Genomic DNA, 23,425 nt, shown 5'->3' with positions numbered 1-23,425 from the left:
TGCCAAACCCTACTCCATCCCAATAGAAAATTTTGAGATTAATGCACTTTACTTTTGGAGCTTATCTTAGTCCTCCGATTTCGGGAAAAACTAATACTACTATAGGAGGAATACTGTATGTGTGACAAATATTCAAGCGAGCGAGTCCCGTTTACTGGATGATATTTTTCAGAAAAGAATTGAGGGAAATGAAAGCATTATTACTCATGCTCTTGTCTGACTAAGATGGTTATGAGAAAAGAAAAAAAAAATTCAATCTAAGATGGTTGATACTTGTAATGGATAACAAGAGAAGGATATTGGGGCCTGTAACTTAGTCAACTGCAACAACTTGATTTCGTGACCAGTTAATAATAATGACCCTTATATATGTTCCAACCGAAAGCTTATAACACTTTGTTCAATCGGGTTCCAGCCTTTAAAGCACAGATAAAACGATCACAGCTTCAGTAAAGCATAGCGGAGCAGTCTCGTTGCATTTCTTTGGATACAATGCCCAACAAACACAGAGTAACAACAGGAGGATTTTACATCTAATTACAGTACATGCTTTTTCACACCGCCTCAGATTGAGCAGACAAAGTCACCGCTTGCTTCTGTGTCTTCTTCAAGGTCAGCATCATCCAAGTCATCAAGGTCCATGCTGCCAAGAGATAGCAGGCCAGCCTTGGCTACCTCAAGTTTTCTTGCCTCTTGTGTTATTGCCAACACTTCTTCAATGCTTTGCGCTGGGGTATTTATATCATTGCTTTGCAAGCTTCCAGCTTCCATTACTTCTACAGGCAAGTTTTGCAAGAACCAAGGGTGTCTCTTTATTTCTGCAATGTTTATTCTCTGCAACAGATGCATGAATTTACATTTAAGAGTTTTGTTATAGACTATCCAGAATCATACTGAACCAAGACAATGAAAAGGAAAATAAATCCAAGAATATCCTCTAGAAGAAACATTAATTGCATGATCCATCTATAGTTGTCACTTATTCCTGACATAACTTTTCAAAGGAAACTATTATCAGATAGAAATATCTATGTCCAATCATGGACCCTGTCTCGTCACTCAATTTTGCACCACAGGACAATACTTAGTGGACAGGAGACCCAATACTTAACGTTGTCAGCATCCTTAGATGCCTTGTTCTTCAGTTGGTTATCAAAATTTTAAAGCATTTATCATCAATGAGTCGTTATTTTGATAAAAGGAAGGTATGTTACCTTTTCAGGGTTTGCCACAAAAATCCGAGATAAAAGATGTCGACACTCAACAGAAATACGGACATAGTCAGGAATTGAGTAATGGACAGTGAGTATCCTCTGCTCGCAAATCACGAATCCATCAGAATACTGAAACTAATGTGCAATTGTATACATAACTGGATTAATTTTCTCTCAGGGAAGGGCTGATTTAATGCAGTTACTCACCATTATAGTCTTCCTAAAATTTTTTGGATCAGTGGGATCTTCAAAAGGATAAGCTCCAACAAGCATCACATATAACGTGACTCCACATGACCAAACATCTGCGAGCTACAGTGCCCCTTAATTAGCTGAAGGAGGAGAGCATAAAGCAAAACAACAAAATAATGCAATGGTAATGGAGACAAAAAGTGATTTAGCATAGCACCTTCCCATCATATTCTTTTTTAGAGAGCACCTCAGGTGCAATGTAAGCTGGTGTTCCTACAGTTGACTTTGGCTGAGAATGAAACACTGCTGACTGCAAACAAGCCAATGAAATAGAAACAAAAATACATCAATACTTTCCATTGGAAAAAACTTATCAATTCCATAGATTCTTACTTACCTTGGAGTACCCAAAGTCACATATCTTCACCCGTGGGGCTAAACTTCCATCAAGTAGTGTATTTTCCAGCTTAAGATCTCTATGACATATTTGCTTCAAGACAAGCACAAGATTTTCTCATATTAGAGAGTCACACAGTTCTGGTTGCAGTACAACAAACAAGAAACGACAGTAGTTGATACCATTGAATGACAGTAGCTAACACCTGATATCAGTTGTTGAAAGAAAAACCTTGCCTGGAATAAATGAAAGAAACAACCAAAGAATCAGTGATTCAGTTAGAGGATGTGCAACAATGAAACTGGGCACTCGGTACCATTAGACATTAAGATGCATCAGAAAAGGATATTCACAATGTAGAAGTTAAAACTTTTCCAGTAAAATTTATAACTTCCACTCCACTAGTTGTCTCAGATGGAAGCTAAAAATTCTGATAGTCGTAGCCAGAGTGTTTGGGCATAATTGCTTTGTCATAGTAATGCTATGATAGATAGGCTTCAGACCGCAAACAATTTTGATAAACTTTTTGGCTTTACTGTTGGATAAGGAACACTACTAGACCAAATACTGGTGGTGACTACTTTTTATTATTTGTTTATTTATTTTTTTTTTAAGGCAAGTGATGGCTACTCTATCACATACAGATTTGCTTTAGAGTTTCACTTCTCACAAAGAGCATTTTTTGCAATTTTCATGAAATGACCACAAAAATAACAGAAATTGATCGTATGGAAACACAGAGACACTTTCAGAAAAGAATCTTGGAGACTGATGCAAACTTTAGATTCACCACATTTGTAAAGCTGTGTCAAACAGATTGACAAATTATGCTTCAGCCCATGCCAAAATAAGATCAACTTTGATCCACTATTTTAGTCCATGTGATAAAGATCCTATGAACCAAGTATCACTAAATTAGGGCTCTGAAGAGCAAGTTCCCTGTCTACCATGAATAAGGGCATTTACAAAAGCAATAGGAGACACCAAGAAAACAATAAGTAGATTTGCCAAACTAGGAAAGGTAGTTTAAATTAAAAGGAGTGGTTACCAAGTGGGAACCTAACTGTGCCTATAAGACCATGACAGACACTCTGTTACATGCAACTTATTGGCAATAAACCTTGACTGTGGCAAGAAAAACAACAAAATGTTCTAGATACGCATCTCATCTCCTAAAAGACATAATGCAGGAAGTTGTGGTGAAACTCAAATTCCCTAAAACCAGGCAGGCTATCTTTAACAATCAAGCATGGAACATCACAAGAATGCCTGGAGGTCAAGCAGGCTTCAGCAACAAAGCTGCAGATTATATGATTTCCATCCCTCTTCTATCCTCCAAGGTCAAATTCATAAAGGTTACACCCAGAACTGAGAAATCATGCAACATATTTCTATATCACATGTAATTGGAGAACCCTCTGTAGTAGAGCTTCAACTGCTCTAACGCACAAGTTGTCAGGAAAACAATCTTGAAAGAAAGTCTGAGAGAGACTGGTACTCACTACTCACTGTATATTAATTTGTTGTTTAAGGACAACCTACAGGAAAGGGCCACAAAACACAAGATTTATGATAATCGGTAACATCTTTTAATTTTCCAGCAAATTCGCAAGGATGGAAACAGTGAGAAATTCAGTGAGCTAGTTTTATTCACAAGATCTATGCATAAGAACAAATTAAAGATTCCAGTACCACATTACCACTCCAACCAGTCTGTGCACTAACACCACTACATAATCCAACATAGCACATCTAAAATTTGTGAGGACCCCTCATGAAGGGATGCTAATACTGAACCAACTTCAGCAGATATGCCTACTCCGGTTGCCATGCTAAAGTTCAAGGCGACATTTTGTCTCCCATTTTCACTACTTCATACAAACGAAAACACCCAAATGCACAACCATTAGTAATTACTAATTAGAAGGCCAACACAAACTCCTCTGATAGTTGTGCACAAAATATATATAGATATTTCCACCAATATGTGTGGTTACCTCATCTTCATTGAACCTTCCAGCATTGCATATCCTCGCAAAGAGTTCTCCTCCTGCCGCATACTCCATTACTATAGCTAGATGGGTAGGAGTCAGCAAGACCTGCAAGATTGTAGGACCAATTTCACAATCAAATCGAAGGACATAAATCAGGGAAATGAATTGGAAATGAAAGCTACTAGTGACATCGAAACAAACAAAAAACTGATATAATTTCAATATAATAGTTGGCAATCCCATTGATCAGACTGCTTAATGAACTTCAGGACTCATTTAACAGCTTTCATTTATGATCTTTTAACTTATCAAATATTGTTGATCTGTTGCAAATTGTATATCATGAGGGACTACCATAAAGGCTGACTATTCAAATCTCAGATGATTTACCGGAGAACTGCTTATTCACTAGGTAATGAGCTCAAGTTCACAACTGAATGGCCAGATTTTGCCATTCATTGCACGCTAAAGAGTCCAGGAGTAAAGAACAAAAGCTCCACTTAAATTAGATTGCCATCCTTCAAGTCATCAAAAAATCACTCTGAATTCATTCTACCACTACCTCTAACTACAAACACGGTACAACCAATGAAGTGACCATTTAAAGAAACTTGATTAAAGATTCCTTTGCAAACTAACAGAACTAGAAAATATTGCCTACAAACAAAAGAGAAAAAAAAAGAACCTCTTTGAAGCGGATTATATTGGGATGCTTCAATGATCTATGGTTCATAATCTCCCGCTGCACATGTTCATCAATCTGCCACCAAAGTCAGAAGATCGAAGACTCATTTTTTTTTTGTCGAACCGAACCAAGAAAAATCCCAAGTGAAAAAAGAACCAGCAGAATTCACCCAAAGCACAAACCTTTTGGCCTCTTTCAATAAACTTAACAGCAAAGAGCTCTTTAGTCCACCTCTCTCTCACAAGCTTAGCTACACCAAAGTTACCCGATCCAATGTCCTTAACAATCTCATACTTTTCCATAATTCCACAAAATCCCAAGAACCCACTTTTACTTTTCTCTCAATGCAATAGTACCCCTATCAACCTCCTGACTTCACTAACAAAAAGCGGGCAGGTTTCAGGATCTGAGGTGATGAAATTTTTGAGAATATCTTTTCATTAGTCGGACAAGACTCTTGAGTTGCTTTGTACTCCAGTTAAACTGAAGTACACAAGAAACGACAAGCAAGCGTGTTGGCGAGGTTCTTGACTGCGGTTAAAAAATAAAAACGAGGGTACGTGGAAGATGATGAGTAGCATTAGAGGAAGACTGTCAAAATCGAGTGGTCAAAAAAAAGTGTCAGGGAAAGACTAAAGAGCGGTAAGGAACTAAGGATAAATGGGCAGAGGGGCCAAGGAAGGATAGATATGCTAAAGTATTCGACAGCTTACTACTCAAGGACAGGGAATGATTGTTCACATGAAGGTTTCCATGTGAATTCTCCTCAATCTTTCTTTTTCAACGGTAGAATTCTCCTCAATCGTTGACGTACCAATTTGCAGACTCTCTCCATTGGGCCGTCATTTTTCTGTGGTCCTTGATTTTCTTTGCTTTTCCTTTTTTGGACATGGACACATGTATTTTCAAGTTCCAATTTATTAGGCTTCATGGATGACGACATGACTCTTCATGAATATATACCTCGAGTTGCATTCTTACCTTAAAATGCCCAAGCACATTTGGGAACAAAATTCTTCTTGTACACTTGTACAGTAGTGACAAGGAAAATTCTTGATTGTTTAAATTTTACTTGTCCTGATTTCTTGGAATATGTTCAAAAATTAAAAAAGTTCAAAAAATATAGTTGAAAAAAAAATGTGTTTCTTTATCTATGCCATCTTATTAGTTGATTTTTGCCAAAAAAAAAAAAGGAATGCGTTGTATTTGCAAAAGAAAAAAAAAATGTGTCTCGGATATTTTTTTATTAAAAAAGAGCATTTTCTAATAGAAGTATGGGGGACAAGTAAACTTTTTTGGCCACTAAGGAAAGTGATTGTAGTGATTTTGGGTGGGGATTGGGCTCTTGGCTTATTTCAAAGGGGACCAGTTGGCAGTGCCTTACGTCATTTAACTCCAATTGCTAGAAGAGAACATCATTAACGTAAAACTCCATATCTTGATAATTAAATGATTTAAAAAAATAAAAAGGAAATAATTTGGAAGATTGGGAGGAATTAATTGTAGGGTTAATCACATTTTATCCTCTTAAAGAATACCCCATTTCTCAGTTTACCTCATAACCTTTAATTTTGCTCACTTAACCCCCTTTAGGACACAATTATCCTTGCATTGTTTTGACTTTTCATTTACCTTGTTTTCCTTTCTTTTATTTCTTTTTCTCTTTCTTCTTTATTTAATTCTTCTTCTTTCCCACAAAAATCATCACCTTAATGATTGAAATTAAAAAAGAGGAATTGCAGAGATCTATCTTCTCCTTAAATGATTAAAAAAAATATTCAAATCACTTTCCTAAAATACAATTTTTTTAGCCTATCAATTCTTTTAATTTTAAGTTTTCCTCTTTCCTTTCTAGTTTCTCATTTTATTCCCAATAAAATATCTTAAGATGAAATTGTGACCTGATTCATCAATTGAAATTTGTGACACGTGGCATCATAAAAAAAATCAAAATTAAATTTTTATACCTTTTAAACCTTCACCCAAAAATATGCAATTACAAACTCAAAACAAAAATTTTCGTTGAAATGGAATTTCTATTGGGAAGGATGAAAGAGAGAAGAAAGAGAAAAAGAAATAAAAGAAAGGAAAACAATTTCATCTTATGATATTTTCTTGAGAATAAAATGAGAAATTAGAAAGGAAAGAGGAAAACCCAAAATTAAAAGAATTGAAAGGCTAAAAAATTGTATTTTAGGAAAGTGATTTAAATATTTTTTTAATCATTTAAGGAGAAGATAGATCTCTACAATTCCTCTTTTTTAATTTCAATCATTAAGGTGAAAATTTTTGTGGGAAAGAGGAAGAATTAAAAGAAGAAAGAGAAAAAGAAATAAAAGAAAGGAAAACAAGGTAAATGAAAAGTTAAACTAATGCAAGGGCAATTTTGTCCTAACGGGGATTAAGTGAGCAAAATTAAATGTTAGGGGGTAAACTGAGAAATAGAATCTTCTTTAAGGGGATAAAATGTGATTAACCCTTAATTGTATACCCCTAAAAAAAATGAAGTCGAGGCTGAGTTGCTTGGGCATGGGAATTAAGAACACATGTTCGGCCCTGTAGAACCTTGTTCTCAAAGTGGCCCAGTTATCATTGGGCAAAATGGATATACAGATAGATCCATTAACATTGACGGAGCAGGACACTTCCAGATTGTGGGCCTTTGCACATAAAATCTACGGTACATGTTCCTCATCCAGTTAATACCAAATTTGGCCTGCTAGTGTTGTGGCCACCCACGGACCCACAAGACAGCCTTTTAGTCCACTGTCCAGCTAGATTCCCAACTGTCAAAGAAAAACTAGAATGATGAATCGAGCGGGCCACCTCCACGACTGATCACCTTTGACCGCCTCTCAGTCCAATCCTGCCCCACAAATCTGACCGAGGCCTCACGCTTTTACAGTTATCGTTTTCATTGCAATTTTCACCGTAGAATATTTTCTCAATCCGACGAATCTGAGGCTTAATGCTTTTAACACAAACAGGCATAAAAGTTCAAAACAGCACAAATAGACCTAAATAAAAAATATATATAGTTGAAAAAATAACCATTTGGATTAGCTATTTTTAGGGGTATTTTTAAAAAATTTTACGATAGCAGAGTTTTTAGAGTATATTTTGAGATATTTTTAAAATATATTTTGAAATATTTAAGAATAGTAAAATTTATAAAATATATTTTCGAATATTTTTTAAATATTAAAAAAATTTAGACTACTTTTTAGAATACTTTTTAAAATTTTTTATAGTATTTAAAAAACTAATTTTTGACAAACTAATAGATTCAAACAAAGGGTTTGAAGTGACTGAAAAAAAGTATTTGCGTGATGTAACTAAATTTTTTTTAACAAATAAAGCTTTATCCAAACAAACTCTATTATATTATCAAAAAACAAAAGTAAACTCTTTCTATCACTTATTAATTTGATTCGTCTAAGGTCAAATTAGGCAAATACGAGCAATGAATTGCACCCTGCAAATCTTGGTATGACAATTGCGTAGTATCTTAATCCCTACCAATAATTGAACCAATTGCATGTCAAGTTGGACTCTGGGACAACATTTTCCAAGGTTAAATTCAGTTCAATCCTACCATCAAAATTTGAAAAAATAAAACAAAATAATTTCCTTAAAGAGTAGTGTAATTTTTTTTCAGATCTGTAAAACAATGGGACATCAAAAGGCCCACCTACCATACCTACACTCTTGTGCCCTTTGACCAAACCAAACCTTACCCACGCTTCCATACCTGTACCTGCTGCATCCTGAGTTGTACATGAGGAAAAACAGTGAGGAAAAACCGAAAAAGAGGAATAAAAGAACTTCCTTGAACCACTCCCCTCCTCTCGTTCCTCCATTCAAATACACAGAAACCAGACCCCCAGTCCTCAATCCTCCATCCCATCTGAAACTGAAGAAAGGAACCCAAATCTCAAATCTCCCCGTTTCCACAAACCCACAAAAGGGAGAAGGAGGAAAAAAAAAAAAGGTACCATGGCAGCAATAACGGCGCGTGAGGAGAACGTATACATGGCAAAACTGGCCGAGCAAGCCGAGCGGTACGAGGAAATGGTGGAATTCATGGAAAAGGTCTCCAAATCCTTGGGAGAAAACGAGGAGTTAACGGTGGAGGAAAGGAACCTGCTCTCAGTTGCCTACAAGAACGTTATTGGGGCCCGTAGGGCTTCATGGAGGATAATTTCATCAATTGAGCAGAAGGAAGAATCAAGAGGGAATGAGGATCATGTGAACACTATCAAGGAGTACAGATCCAAGATTGAGGCCGAGTTGTCATCAATCTGTGATGGGATCTTGAAGCTTCTTGATTCTAAGCTGATCCCATCAGCATCTGCTGGAGATTCTAAGGTTTTCTATTTGAAGATGAAGGGGGATTATCATAGGTATCTTGCTGAGTTCAAGACTGGTGCTGAAAGGAAAGAGGCTGCTGAAAGCACCCTTACTGCCTATAAGGCTGCTCAGGTTTGCTTTGACATTTATGGGTTTTTGGTTGTTGTTCAAAAGTTTTTATTTGTTGCATTCTTCGTGATTTAGATGCGAACTGGATTGGTTCAATTTGGATGCAATTGTTACCTTTTTTTTTTTGGTTCATAGATTTCCAAATCTGGGTAAGGAAATGTGGTTTTGGGTTAAAAAAGAGTTTTTTTTTTTTTGCATTTCCAATGTTAAAATAGGAGAAAATGGTTGTTTGAGCTTTCTGGCATCATTCAATGCGGTTTGATGTGATGGAACGAAGTTCCATCTTTTTATCCATGTATAAGGTTGTACGCATTACGCTATTTTTCCCTCCATCAAAGAAAAGAAAAGAGAGTCTGCATTGGTTTTGTTAAGAAGCAGAGCTTATTCCACTGCTATAAAATAGTTTCCTGCGTCTTGTATAACCATATGCTATAGAAAGGTTTATAGGAAATTGGCAAGAATTGGAAGCTAACATCTAATATCCCTTCTTGTCATAACATGAATGGTTACATGTTTGATTCCCTTTTGTTTTTTTGGGTTGGGTTGGCTGTGTTCTTTCATTGATGCTCAACAGAAGCTTACACGAGGGAAGGGGCATACCCCTTAAAACATTACAAAAGATAGACTAGTAAAACAGCAGAACAAACTCGACATACAGACCTATACATCAAATTGATAAGGAAATGCCAGCTCTAAGCATGCATTGAAGCATTGATTCAACTGTTGTTTCACTGAAAAAATGTAATGGGGCATAGATTTGATTGTTCTAACCATTTTGATAGTTCATCAGTATTTTACGTATGACTGAGAGAATTGTAGTCCTTGAATAATGATGATTGAGCATACAACTTCTTCGAGAGATTTGGCTCAAAAATGGCGTAGGTTACTGAATTTGTATCTTTTTGTCACACTTTCATTCTAATTGTTGTTCTGAACCGCAGGATATTGCAAACACAGAACTTGCCCCGACTCATCCTATCCGGCTTGGACTGGCTCTAAACTTCTCCGTCTTCTACTATGAGATTTTGAACTCTCCAGATCGTGCTTGTAATCTAGCAAAGCAGGTGAAAAATCTGGATGCAAAAATTTCCCTTATTGGCTTTGGCTAGGCAAGAATCTGGCTCATATTTTCTTTTTATATTTCCCTCTATAGGCCTTTGATGAAGCAATGGCTGAGTTGGATACCCTAGGGGAGGAGTCATACAAGGACAGCACCCTGATTATGCAACTCTTGCGGGATAACCTTACCCTGTGGACATCTGACATGCAGGTACTGCATTTTCTTTGCACACAAATTCTCCTCTTTTTGTAATATGGACCTCCTTGCTCGTCTTGCCATGGCACTTGTATGGATTTTGAATTTTTAACAATCGCCTTTTTTTGTGCAGGATGATGGAGCTGATGAGATCAAGGAAGCTCCCAAGGCTGATAATGAACAACAGTGAGGATGTTTGCTCTCTGATTGGGGTTTCACTTCTCGTCTGGTGGTTTTTATTCGGAGAAGTTACCTATTCTGATCGTCGTGCCTTTCTTTTTCCCCACCCCTTTTACCAGTCTGGCTTTATTTTAGGTGTTCGCAATTGTGTTATTGAACCTCCTTTAATGTATCCATTTCGTCTTCAGTTTAGCGTTCTCCGGATCTTATTGGCTTTTAGCTATGTCATGGAAAGGTGGAAAGGAAAAGGCTTTTTTATATGTTTTACATCTCTTTGTACTTAATTAAGTTGTGAATGACCAAGATTGAATAAGGGCCTAAAATCCTGGAATTATCGGAAGGGGCCAATAACCAAAACTGTTTTCATCCCCTGTTTGGAACCCAAAATTCAAGGGATATGTCTTGATTGATGCTGAAATGATTAGAATATGTATCCACTGTTAGCTAGAAAAATTGGCGTCATGAGTTGGTTCTTTGAAAGTCCACAATTAGTCTTTGATTCGTCCGACAGTGGGAGGGAGCACGAGGAGATATTCATTACACTACAATGAAAGTGATTGAGTGCTTTCTCAATCGATGGAAGGAAACGAAAGTGATGTAAAAAGAAGAATTCTCCATACCTCAACCATTGGCAATAATGGATCTTTCGTTTCTCTTGCAGAGGGTGAAATGAAAATGTTCTTAGGTTCCCATATCGAAGAGGAGAGGAAGTGATGAATTCTCCAAAAACCACTGAGTTTTGGCTCAGTCACTACTATAAAAAAGGGATTAAGTTCTTCTTGGGATGGTAAGTTTTGGATTTGAACTGCACCTGCAGTGAAAAAAGTTCAAATGAAATATTAGAACGTTCCTTTAGTGGATTCATAAACCTATTAACCTGTATGTGAAAAAAGTTCAAATGAAATATTAGAACGTTCCTTTAGTGGATTCATAAACCTATTAACCTGTCATACAGTCTCTTTAACCTCTTCCTTTTCGTAGAATAGAATAAATTGAAAACCTTCCTAAGCTCTCATTTCTTATAAAATAGGATAGATTAAAGCCCTTTCCTGGCCGTAAAATAAAATAGATTATATTATATAAATATTATCGTTGCCAAAAAAAAGAAGAAGAATTCTCCAAAATTTCCGCTCATTAAATATCTAGAAAAAGATGCTCCGTAGTAAAAAATTCAAGATTACCTCTCCACAATGGCACAATGGAAAACGTAAAGGAAGGGGAAATGACTCTCCTTCGTCGCCCGATGCCTCTATCTTGTTCGGCGGTGAGGAGACAAGTCCAAGTAAAGAAGAAAATGGGAAGAAACTAACGACAACCCTGTTTATACAACATAACGAAGTTTGGAAGGGGTAACAGAGAAACGAAAACTGCTTTAGGAATTGTACCGTTCAAAGATGCGAAGGCCAATCCACAATGGAGAAAAGACAAGTTCAAGATCAGTGGTGGCGGAACTTTTGATTTATTATTAGCAGTAGCATAAAATAGTCTAATGGTGCAAAATTACATACTAATTTAACATTATGTGAAAGACTGCAAGATGTAATTCTAGCATGCACAGTTGGTGGATGGTGTGTATACAATCAAATTATTAAAATGAATATTTGATTCGCTTGTAATCCGTGTAGTGGACACCTAAAAAGAGTATAATTTTAAACAAATAATATACTTCTTAGAAAGAAAATCAAATAATATCGTCTGATACATTTTATTTTAAGGTTTCATTGTAGAAATAGTGAGAGCAATTCTTAAAAATTTCAACACCTTTGGGGCGATTGTGGGTCTAAACGAAATATTATTAAAATTCAGGGCGCATAAGAGTGGGGCAATACAACAAAATATAAATTCTTTGTAGGTTATTCTATATTTTCGAGAAAAAAATTTTCTGTTGAAGGGTTGCAATTGAGACGTACATGGCTCCGGCCCTGTTCAAGATGCAGTAGCAGACAAGATAACAGGCGAAGATACGTTATAAAGAATTAAAATCGCATTAAAATGGCATTAGTACTCTTCCTTTCTTCCATTTTACTCTTCTCCAACCAATCCCTCTACTTATTATGAAGCTGAAAAAGACTAATGTTAACCTACTTTGACGGATAAACAAATCACATGAACCACAGGAATAACAAGAAAAAGAATGACCAGGACAAGGCCTGACCAAAAGAGTCTCAGGTTCTGAAACTTCTCGTTTTAATCATTGGGGAAAGAAGCATATTCCTTCTTCCTTGAAATGTCTCAAGATTCCAGCCATAGGATGCTGCCAATGTTCGTTGCAAAGGCACTCAAAATGGAGAAATTCTCACATCCGAAACCTGCAGTTGTGTCCACTATGATGAGGAAAAAGAAAGTTATGTCTGATTCTTACAAGACGCTCTTGAGGACGACTCCTTTGACTGGTAGCAATACTAACCATCACCTAAGCAAGAAAATTTCATACTCCTACAGAAGTATGAATATCATCACCACCACCAAATGTCAAGCTGGGCAACAGAAGACAGAATTTCTACTTCAATAGAACGAAATTTTGCAAATGCACTTTTCTAAGTAATTAGCCAGGTAGAGAACTTCATATATTGTGAAACCAAAGACAGAATGACGGCTGAAAGCAAGTGGAAATTGCAAATTTATAACAATGAAAAGCAGGATCAGAACTGAAGCTGCAACTTCTCCATAAGGCTGGTCAATGACACAACCACCACCTTAGGCCAGGAAGCCATAATCTTGATCATAAAGGGTTCACGGGAAGTTCAACTTGTAATAAAATACAAAGTAACGATGCAACTTTTCCAAAAGAACTCTTACCTTTTCCAGGTGCAAACCAAGGTCGCAGCCTGTGTGTGTTCAAAGCAAAAAAATAAGCTGGATTCATACAAAATCCATTTGTTTATACCACATTCTCCATTAGGAGAGATGCCGCAGATGGTAACTTCTCCGGGAGTAGCACATGGGTTTTGAACTAAGCCCCAAATGTCAACATTAAAATGCATCAGGATCTACACTGATAGCTAACTATCATCAGAACTTCACAAGATTGTATCCACGGAGACAGCACTACATGCTCATCTAATCGCTGTATATACCAGCAGATAATAAAAACACTCGGTCAGCTCAGCTAAGACATAACTGAGGTGGTACGAACAATGGAGTGGGAAGCATTCAGAGAAGAGTTTGCAGCCACTTCAACTGCTTGTTTTTGCCCTCTCCAAAGCATGAAGAGTAACAAAAGGCTGAGGAACATTTCTCTTCCTGTACTGGGATTATAATTTGTTGTCAAGAAGCACATACCTGGTAGCCTGATCAAACAAAAATCATCTTATCTTGGTCTGCCATCCACAGATGAAGCAAAAGCAAAAAAATTAACCTCCAAAGGGGGTATTCCCGTTTTGGCCAAGTAGGCAGGGAAGTGTGTGAAAGAGGATATTTCAGGAAGTCATCACAGTCTCTCTAACAATAACCTCTCATCCACTAACAATACATGCAGCTAACTAAAGAAGCGTCAATATTGTTATCCAAAAAGAAAAAAAGAAAGAAAAAAGAACTTATAACCGAAATGACACAAGCTGATTGTTCCAAATTGTGAAACCATCATCTGCAACAGTAAGTTTACCCGGTAACATTAAGGAATAGAGCTCCTCACAATTATACAAAGGCTAAAAGCCTAAAAGGTCATACCATTTTGCAATTGCTATTACTAAATGATGCAAAATTTTGATGCGAAAGGGCAGGCAATTGTGCCCCATAAATGATTTTGAACTTACATATAAGTACTAATATCATATCATCCCACATAAGAAAGATCCACCCTTTCCTCCAAAATTTGTATCATCTTTTTCTAATATTTATGCCTCTGATCAATGTAAAATCATCTGATATCATCAACCAAGCATCAAACTGAAGAAATTCCAGCTCAACTGGTGCAAAGACTTCCATATGTTACCAGGGAAATGCAATACTCTCATTAATCCCCTCAAGAGAACACATATATTATACTCTCTATAGAGCTGATCAAAAATTAAAACTACATTCAACGTATGAAAAACAAACAAAAAAGCCTGCAAATTTCACAGATGTTAACATATGAACAAATGATCTTCAAAGATGTAAAGAACAATCCCTATAAAATACAAATGAAAGACAAATTTTTTGAAGTAATCTTTGACTACCTTCACCATTCATGTACAAAACAAAATCTAAATGAACCAGTCACCACTGCCAGCTACTACCGCATCTTTGCACTCCTGCTTTTGATACAGACCATACGCCGCCCCCCCCCATCCCCCACCACCATGTACATGCCAATATTACATTTTTGACCCTATAACCTTTATAACAAAATAGTTGTAACTCCCAAAAAGAACAAAATTCTCCAAAATGATACCTTTTGACTCCCCTTTTTGTCAATTTTCCTCAAATACCCTTCCATCTCGGGCTCGGCACCGGCAGCGAAGGAGACAACGGCAGCTGCGGAAAACCTAGACCCGTCGGCGAAAATAGCAAGCTCGGGGACAGTAAAGCGTAGGGCGACCTCGGCGACGGGATACATCCAAAAGCCAGCGGCGAAGTCGGTGGAAGCACCGGGAACTGAGGAAAACCCTGCGGCGGCGGAGGAATGTTCTGCTGCTGCTGATGCAGCGCCGGTGGCGGCGGCGGCATCTGCGGCGGCGGAAGGTTGTTCCACTTGGGAGAAGCAGCCGAGGAGACCGAGCTCTGGAGAAACCGCATGTAAGCGGAGATCGGAGACTCCGCCGCCGCATGCACAGCCGGGAACGGTGGAAGAGGAGACAAAGGCTGCCGTTGACCGACGAGGAACCCCGCCGCTGACGCTGACCCTCCTCCTCCGGTGGGATTACCACAGGTCATCGGGTTATTAATCTGAGGCAAGGGAGGAGGGCGGTTGCTAATCTGGGCGAGGGGAGGAGGGCGGATCCGCTGCAGCCGTGAGCTGGGGGGCTTCGGTGGCTGTATAGGAGGAGGAGTCGAAAACCGCTCGTGAGCTGGAGAGCCCGTGAGACGCTGAACGACGTCACGGAAGTCATTCTTGTTAATATTATACACGGGCGGCTGATGCTGCTGCTGCTGCTGCTGTTGCTGGGATTGTTGTGATTGAGCAGCAGGCGGCGGCAGCACTTGTGGTGGTGGTGGTGGCGGTGCTGAAATTTCCTGATTATTCTGATCAAACACGGGAGGCCGACGAATGGGTTTGGAGATTTTATGTGAGATTTTGTTGAGATGTTTCAGATAAACATCTCTGTTATTTGTATTGTTGCTGTTGTTGTTGTTGCTGCTGCTACTAATGGTGGTGGTGATACTACTGGAAGTTGTAGTAGTAGCAGCACTACTGGCGGTGGTAATCGAAGAGTCACCACCACCAGCCGCGCCACTAGAGGAGGAATGACAACTTTTTTCCATAAAAAAACACACAGTCACACACTAGAACAGAGATGGAGAGACTTGGGCAGCAGCAACTCTCTAGTCTCCGTAACTGTAGACTCATAGACCAGTGGGAGAGGAGAGGGGCCGTCTTTCTCTCTCTCTCTAGAAATGTGGTTGTGGGCTATGAGAGGGCCATATTATTTATATTATATATATGTATGTATGTAGTAATGTTGATGGAAATGTATGATTGTATGTGAATCCTCTCTTCCTTATCTTACAGCGTTGTGGGGTCCTTGACAATATCTCGTAGTAGGGACTTGAGACAAGAAAAACGTTAAATAATTTAATTACCAATTATAAGAAGGAAAAAACCACCAGCTTTTTTGGGCTGGGCTGGTGGCCACCACCACGCCCTTGAGGCTTTGGTGGGGTGGGAGACAAGGTTCAAACCTTACCTCCCACCAAAATGCCACTCTTGTGGTTCTGCTTCAAATTCAGACGGGTCCGTCTGGTCCGATGGTGGTTCTATCCCCATCGGTTTCCATAGGCTCAATTGAGCCTCCCGTAGATAGAGTAGGAGTAGGATGACAATTGACCGAAAAAAAAAAATTATAAGAAGGAAAATGCTGCCAAATACTACAAAAGTACTCAACCATTTTCGTTTTGTTCTATCTGATATATATATATATATATATATATATGAGCAAATAATCCTGATAATCACAAAATTTTTTGAATAATAGAGAGTTTTGGCCACTCCACTTTTAAAAGAATTTACTCACTAAACTATAAAAAATGTAAATTTTGAACCATTCAATCGATTTTCTTCATTATATTTGCCAAATTTGGTTATGTCTGATGACTTATGCGACTTTTAGATTTGTTAGACTTAATAGTAAAAACAGATGAAATGGCCAAAATTTACATTTATAATAGTTTAGTAGGTAAATACATACTTTTGAAAATTGAGTAGTCAAAACTCTTCTATCATCCAAAAAGTTTAGTGACTTTCCAAATAATTTGCTCTTATAAAAAAAGGTAAACAGACAAAGTGTCGCGCACATTTTAACATAATCACATTAACTTTAGTGTGTTTGGATACACACTAGCATATTGAGAAAAAAAAAAAAATTCAGGGCACTCTCTTTTTCACCATTTTTTTTTATATTTCAATCATCTTCCTATTTCACATATATTATAATCACAAAAAAATAGTTAAAATACAAATAAAAAAGTATTATTTACAATCTATGTTTTGTTATTTGTAATTCAATTATTTATTTTATCATATAGTTTAATAAATAAAAATATTATGATTAAAATGATAGTGAGAGTATGAATAACAAAGAGTGGAGCGCAAATAACAGGTACCTACAAATATTCTTCAACCAAAACGCACTTATGACACACCTTTCTAGGAGTTTGGAGCCTCTATAATTTCATACTATATCAATTAGCAACTCAAATCAGGTTGTAATTGATATAGCTTAAATAAATACATTACATTTAAATTTATTTTCGGAAAAAAAATTTGAAATTTAGTATTTAACGACACAAATTAGGCAACCTTAGACCCAACACCACGGTTTGGGCCATTAATGGCTTATGCACCTGCATCTAAATCCCGCTTATGTAAGGATTGAAGTTTAGAATTCCCAAATAAGCACGTTTTATGCGTAAAAACGGACATATGCCCATATAAGTTGTAAAGGTTCTTTGTGAGACAGGCAAATAGAACTCTTACGAGACGCCGGCTTTGGTTGGTATGCATCATTTTCTAATGAGTTTAGCTTTCAACCTTGTCTTATTTTCTCTTTTCACGCACCTTCACTTTCAACTAGTACATAATTTGTTGTTGGAAACTTATTGGTCTTGTCAAGCAAATTAGCTATATATCATATCAGGAAAAGGTTGGATTTGATGATAAGACGAGATATCATATTATTAATCGGTGATAATTTACTAATTCATTCAAATGGCGCTAAGTTCATATTCAATATTTGCAGGCAAGAAACCGACAAGCAATCCAAGATTTGAGAATACTAGTAAAAAAAAGCCAATTCTATACCAGCACATTATTGATAACCAAAAGCAGCCTGATAATTGGAATGGTATGAGCATCCATTGAACATCTCAAACGATCGAGAGGGATACATGGCAAGAATAACGAAAGATGAAAAGGTCCAAATTGCAGTAGTGTTGGGTGCTTAAGCTTTATCTTTTGGTGGCTTAAAAGAAGAGAACGGACAATAATTTGTGATGTCTGACCCCTTAGAAGAAGGAAGGAAAAGGAAAAGAGGCACTTGGCATCTCTCTTTCTCAGAGTTTTCTTTGTAGTATCCTTTTTTTGTTGTTGTGGGCTGGAGAAATGAGATGCATTGCACCAGGTTTGCTGATGATGATGATGTCTATGCCTTGCGAAAGCCGTCCTGAAACGGTATTTTTCCATATTTTGCAAATCGTAGCTGACATTTTTCATTTGTTTTTAGTACATGCAAGGTCGGGGACTGTGAAGAAGGGAAAAGACAAGAGGAGGAGAAAAAGGAAGGTTGGGGGGGGAGGATACAGAGAGATGAGTTATGAGAATGAATCTTCTTGTCGGTCTGATTAAACCTTTTCCTAATAGCATGATTAGAACTATGATTTATCATTATATGGCTAAGTGATAAAACGAATTGCGCACCTCACTCGCATGTTTTCCTTCGCATTTCACGAAAAATGCGCAACGGATCTTCTGTCTCACACTCTGTGCCACTTTTTACTATATATGTTTGTTTGGATAGGGTATTATTTGAAATATTAGTTGGAATAATTACTGTAGCACTTTTTGTGATGTGATGTATGTGAGATAAAAAGGTGGTTGGGAATATAAAAAGGTGAGTTGAAAAATGTGTTTATGCTGCAAGCGAAATATTATTTGGGATAAGTTTTGTATCCAAACAATTGTTATTTCTCCTATATAAACATCATGTTTTAGTTCTTTTTTGTTTTCTTAAAATCCAATAACTATTAATTCAGTAATACACAAAATTTATCAAACTCAAAAAATCAAAATGCATAAAAAATGAGATTTTTTTTAAATTTTTTACTGTATTTTTTAATTTTCTATTATATATTACTTTTTTGAAGCTGTTGTATTTATTTTTTACTGAATTAATAGTTATTAGATCTTAAGGAAACAAAAAAGAACTAAAATATGATGTTTATGTAGGAGAAATAACAATATAATAAAAAGTGGGACAGAGAGTGACACAGAGTGTGGGACAGAAGATCCGTTGCGCGAAAAATGTGTTTAATGCATCTTCTCATGAGCTATTAACGTGGTGATCCTCAACTCCTTTGAACTCAAATTTACTGAGATCCTTACTTAATAATTTTATTGAGATCCTTACTAAACGTTGAGATACCGCATATTTTTGTTACATGGTATGTATCTAATACATTCTCATGAGTGTTGTAGCAAAACTTCCTCTTTTTGGATTTTAAATAATAATAATATTTTTTTGAATTAATTTCATATATAATGACAGCTAACTATGTACATATGTCACTTATTTTAACTTTACTTATATAAATGTATGGCGTGTACTAAAGGTGTTAATTAATCCTCATTTTTTTAAAAATATGTTTTACAACCACTTTTTTTTTTCTTATCTAACATACTTATACCTCAATTTTTTATTAAAAAAAAAGTGTTTCAACTAAATTTCTCTATAAAAAAATTTCCAAAAAAAAACTTTAATTGAACTGGTCTTTTCTCTTGAGTCAAGCATTTCAAGAGCTGAGTTGAGACAGGATGACTTGGTCATGTATTTATTTAATGATTAACTTTTGAATTGATTTTTTTTTCACACTAACAATCATGCATATACGTCATATGTACGTGATTTGAATTTATGTTACGTAACAATGATCTAAACTTATTATTATTAAAAAAAGAAAAATTATACGCTCACAATGTATAAAAAAACATACTCTTACTTGATCTGAATTTCATCTAATCTAATATATGTTCAATTGGGGGTTCATGAGCTTGGTGCCGTTGTAAGTAGGGTCCAAATCAATATTGTAAAGCAAGTGATCGTGCGGAATACGTTTGATGATTAGGTTCTCAACATGATTTGCACTGTACTGATGTCGTATTAGGAGGAAGACCAGCACATTACTCCTAAAGCAAGTGATCGTGTTTATTCCGCAGTTGGGCTATAGTTTCACAGGTGAGCAACGAGGGAGGAAAAAGATGCTTGCTTGTTTAAAGGGCAAAGAATATAATCATGCCGATTCCAAATTTGCCAAGAAATTATTGGTGGGCTCGACTTTTTCATTCTTCTTTCGTTACTTTACCTATGAAGTAGCCGTTTTATCATGTTCTGGTGGTAAATTTACGTTGTTTGCTTTGCCCTTTTCCAACGACCTGCTGGTCATCAAGTGAGTTTCTTGATACTTGATACTACTACTGCTACGGACTACCTGTGACCGTGCCATTTTTTCTTTGTTCCATTCCAATATTATGACGGTCGTTGCTATATGCGAAGACTGGTCAAACAATAGCTTGACCTGATAACCAACAAATTTAGATAAAGATTTAACTAATGTAATCATTATCTCTTAGTCCATTAACACAGTTTCGATGCTTCAACTTTCATACGTAAGAAGCTTTTTCGTGTATATTACATTGAGAAATCTACAAATTTAATCCATGGTCTCACAAGGTTCAAGTTTTATTGCCTTTTTGTATTCCCCCTTCAATAACTTTGGGGGAAGAGGGGGGGGGAGGGGGGTTCATTGTCTTCTTTCAGCTCGATTGGTGCTTATCCCTTGAAAGATGGGAGAACGAAAGGGAAATTGCAGCAAACAATGAAGGTATGGTTCCTGAGTAAAACTGCACAGAGCCCTATAATAACCATCAACACGAAAATAACATGCAGCTCTTTTGAGAAGTGTAAGCAACCTTTCAAAAGCAAAAGAAAGAAAGAAAGAAAAAGAGAATTGCTTTGTGCATCGCTATCTCCTTCCAAAAGAAACTGAATTTTAAAATGAGAACCGAATAAAGTACTTGTTCAAGATATAACACTTGGCTACTTTATGAATATTTGAAATTCAAGCCAATATAAGTTGGTTCAATTTATAACGACGGATTACATTCTCATAAAAGATTTTGTGTTTGAATTTTGCTGTCGATGTGAGAGTTGTGTTGACGAACGATCTGTAAGAACTCCTATAAGTTATCTATGGCTTCGACTGCATGCTTTAACTCGCAGTAATGATCGGAGTTGAACCCATCAAAATTTTTTTCTTAAAAAAGGAATTCCATTGTCCTTGAGATAGATGCTGATTATACAATAGAACATAATTGTTTTTGTAAGGTACTTTGCTTTGCTTAGGATCTGGAAGGCTAGAAATTGCCACGACAAACAAGAACAGACGGAGGAAACAGGTTCTATCATGAAATATTAATTTCAATGACGTTGTAGAATTAGTATGATTTAATTGCACGCACTCTAATCATCCATGTGATTTGCTGCTAATTTGACCATTGACTTTTTGCTTATCAGTTGTCGATTTGATGAATGTAAAAAAAAAATATATGTGAATGTGCCAGACCGCCGATGCAGACATTGAAAAATTATTTAGCCAGTCATGGGTAAGATGAACTTCCAAAGCGTATACTTTCATATTACTACTTTTTTTCCTATAAGTTGCTATTCATGTCTAAGGGGCATCCCATGAGACATGATATTATGACTTATTCAACCGATGTTTGGATTGCGATTTTTTGCAAAAAAAAAATTAAAAAATTTTACGTTTCTCGTTAACATATTTTTCAATCACCTTTTTGTTACATCACATATTTCAAATCGTTATAATATATTTTTCTATAGAAACTCTTAAAAATAAAATTACAGTTTTATGGGCTAAATTGAAATATGACTTTTTGGAAGTTGGGTTGACAAATGACAAACTTGAATATCTTAGAGAGCTTCGTTGGATCTGACGACATAAAATTGTGCTCAATTCTCTAACAATACGCCCTTTTACCCGAGTATAATAATCTGATTGAGACATGCTAGCTTTAGCAAATGGTAACTCGAGACAGAAACCATGAATGAAACTCAAACGATGAGGTGAGATGGTTTGAAAATCTCAATCATTGAATTAACTTTTCCTATTGTCTGCTTAAAGGCTTGAGAATTTTCACACTCATATTATACAAGTCTTGGATGGTTCAACATCTTCGGCTTGGGCCGACATAGGTTTTGATTGCCCAAATTGACGACCTTTGTATAGAATCTCTTGCAAAGTTACAAGCGTCTAATACAAGAGGATTTAGGCAAATTTTGCTGGAGGTCCACGAGCTATACAAGCAGCTAATGCTAGGCTCTTAGCCCTTCTGTTTATTCATTTTATGTCATGCAATGGTATTGGTATGCCACCTGATTTTCATATTACTTTGGTTTCTTCAATTACATAAAAATTGGGGTGGTTTAATAATAATCATGAAATAAATCGCACTTTTTTTTTCTAAAATTTTGACATGGTTTTGTGTTAAATGTTCAAGACATAAATGCAACTATGAGAATTGGAAATCCTTCCAACTTTCAATTCCAAACACAATAAACACATTTTTCGCTTGCATCATAAACACATTTGTGGATAGTGAATTTATCTCAAATAATATTTCGCTTGCATCATAAACACATTTTTCAACCCACCTTTTTATATTCCCAACCACCTTTTTATCTCACATACATCACATCACAAAAAATGCTACAGTAATTATTCCAAATAATATTTCAAATAATACCCTATCCAAACAAAGTGATGTAGCCAAGTGATGTAGTACTTTAAATTTTTTAACTATCAGTAACTTCCCCATTGGATGCTGCATAATTAACATTCTTTTCTAGGCACCTCTATCCTCTTGCTCCCATTTTTCCCTTCCACTTAAAAAAGAAAGAAAAAAAAAAGGGTGAAGAGGGAGAAGTTCTCCTTGTTTTTAATCATAAATCAGGCTTAGATGCATATAGAGTTCCGATGCTTAGTGGATTTTTTTTTATAACAAAATATATTTCATTGACGAATTGCTGGAAATCGTCCAGAACGATTGATATAAAACGTTGCCTTGATGGCAGATAAAACATGTACTAAAATTGTAGATTTGCAATTTAACAGATACGAAAAACTTGAGAAATTAAGAACAAATCTAAAAAATACAATCAAGTTTAAAATCATCTCCTTATAGAATAAATCACTGCAGCCCACTCTGTACATGTTGCAATCGTCAAATCTGTTAATCAACAGTTATAAATTCCAATAAAGATGATGAGATCTGCCAAATAGACCCAAATCTGAAACAAATTCAGATCTGAAATAAATTCAAATTTAAACAACAAAATAAGGAAAAATAACACAAAATCTCACTAAAAACTCCTAGGAGAACAAAAATTCTCACTACGAACCCTAGGAGAAACAAATATTTCTTACTAAGAAAAATTAGGAGAGACTTTATTAGAAAATTACAAAAACGAAACCTATGGAAGGGAGATCATGCCTCCCTGTCGAAGAGGAAGGGATTCAAAGAAAATGAACAATAGAGAAAAGTTGGAGAAGAGGAGTAGTAGAGAGAAGTTGGAGATTTGATGATGCTTAGATGCT

The 23,425-nt window shown here is 36.4% G+C and overlaps 3 protein-coding genes across 5 annotated transcripts; 1 reads left to right on the top strand and 2 right to left on the bottom strand.

The window, feature by feature from the left end:
* Positions 1-313: 313 nt before the first annotated feature.
* LOC113714818 (serine/threonine-protein kinase SAPK2-like) lies at positions 314-5,270 on the bottom strand. 3 transcript variants are annotated; one of them, XM_027238905.2, is made up of 9 exons: positions 4,665-5,270; positions 4,483-4,557; positions 3,801-3,902; positions 1,986-2,039; positions 1,804-1,896; positions 1,624-1,716; positions 1,422-1,526; positions 1,215-1,313; positions 314-834 (listed from the first exon to the last, which is right to left on the bottom strand). In XM_027238905.2, exons 1-9 carry the CDS (start codon positions 4,782-4,784, stop codon positions 565-567), a joined length of 1,011 nt encoding a protein of 336 aa, XP_027094706.1. In that variant the 5' UTR covers positions 4,785-5,270; the 3' UTR covers positions 314-564. The 3 variants fall into 3 exon arrangements, with proteins under 3 accessions (XP_027094706.1, XP_071925599.1, XP_071925600.1); XM_072069498.1 differs by having other exon boundaries at positions 1,215-1,349; positions 4,665-4,922; XM_072069499.1 differs by lacking the exon at positions 1,215-1,313 and having other exon boundaries at positions 4,665-4,932.
* Positions 5,271-8,315: 3,045 nt separating this feature from the next.
* LOC113714455 (14-3-3-like protein B) lies at positions 8,316-10,663 on the top strand. The gene is made up of 4 exons (XM_027238291.2): positions 8,316-8,964; positions 9,903-10,025; positions 10,115-10,231; positions 10,350-10,663. Exons 1-4 carry the CDS (start codon positions 8,479-8,481, stop codon positions 10,404-10,406), a joined length of 783 nt encoding a protein of 260 aa, XP_027094092.2. The 5' UTR covers positions 8,316-8,478; the 3' UTR covers positions 10,407-10,663.
* Positions 10,664-14,442: 3,779 nt separating this feature from the next.
* Positions 14,443-15,974, bottom strand: LOC113714852 (VQ motif-containing protein 9). Its single transcript, XM_027238971.2, has one exon. It carries the CDS (start codon positions 15,800-15,802, stop codon positions 14,801-14,803), a length of 1,002 nt encoding a protein of 333 aa, XP_027094772.1. The 5' UTR covers positions 15,803-15,974; the 3' UTR covers positions 14,443-14,800.
* Positions 15,975-23,425: the final 7,451 nt, after the last annotated feature.

The sequence above is a fragment of the Coffea arabica genome, chromosome 10c (assembly GCF_036785885.1).
Source record: "Coffea arabica cultivar ET-39 chromosome 10c, Coffea Arabica ET-39 HiFi, whole genome shotgun sequence".
Lineage (NCBI taxonomy): Eukaryota > Viridiplantae > Streptophyta > Magnoliopsida > Gentianales > Rubiaceae > Coffea > Coffea arabica.
Note: the sequence above shows the minus strand (reverse complement) of the source record. Positions and strands in the feature narration are given on the sequence as shown.

Bases quoted from the DNA above. Each gene is read 5' to 3' on its own strand.
- LOC113714455 (XM_027238291.2), top strand. From the start codon at position 8,479: ATGGCAGCAATAACGGCGCGTGAGGAGAACGTATACATGGCAAAACTG. The intron at 10,026-10,114 runs GTGAAAAATCTG...TTCCCTCTATAG, and splicing joins CTTGTAATCTAGCAAAGCAG to GCCTTTGATGAAGCAATGGC. The intron at 10,232-10,349 runs GTACTGCATTTT...TTTTTTGTGCAG, and splicing joins TGTGGACATCTGACATGCAG to GATGATGGAGCTGATGAGAT.
- LOC113714818 (XM_072069498.1), bottom strand. From the start codon at position 4,784: ATGGAAAAGTATGAGATTGTTAAGGACATTGGATCGGGTAACTTTGGT. The intron at 1,527-1,623 runs GTGCTATGCTAA...GGGGCACTGTAG, and splicing joins AAAAAGAATATGATGGGAAG to CTCGCAGATGTTTGGTCATG. The intron at 835-1,214 runs GTAACATACCTT...CATCTGTTGCAG, and splicing joins TTGTGGCAAACCCTGAAAAG to AGAATAAACATTGCAGAAAT.
- LOC113714852 (XM_027238971.2), bottom strand. From the start codon at position 15,802: ATGGAAAAAAGTTGTCATTCCTCCTCTAGTGGCGCGGCTGGTGGTGGT.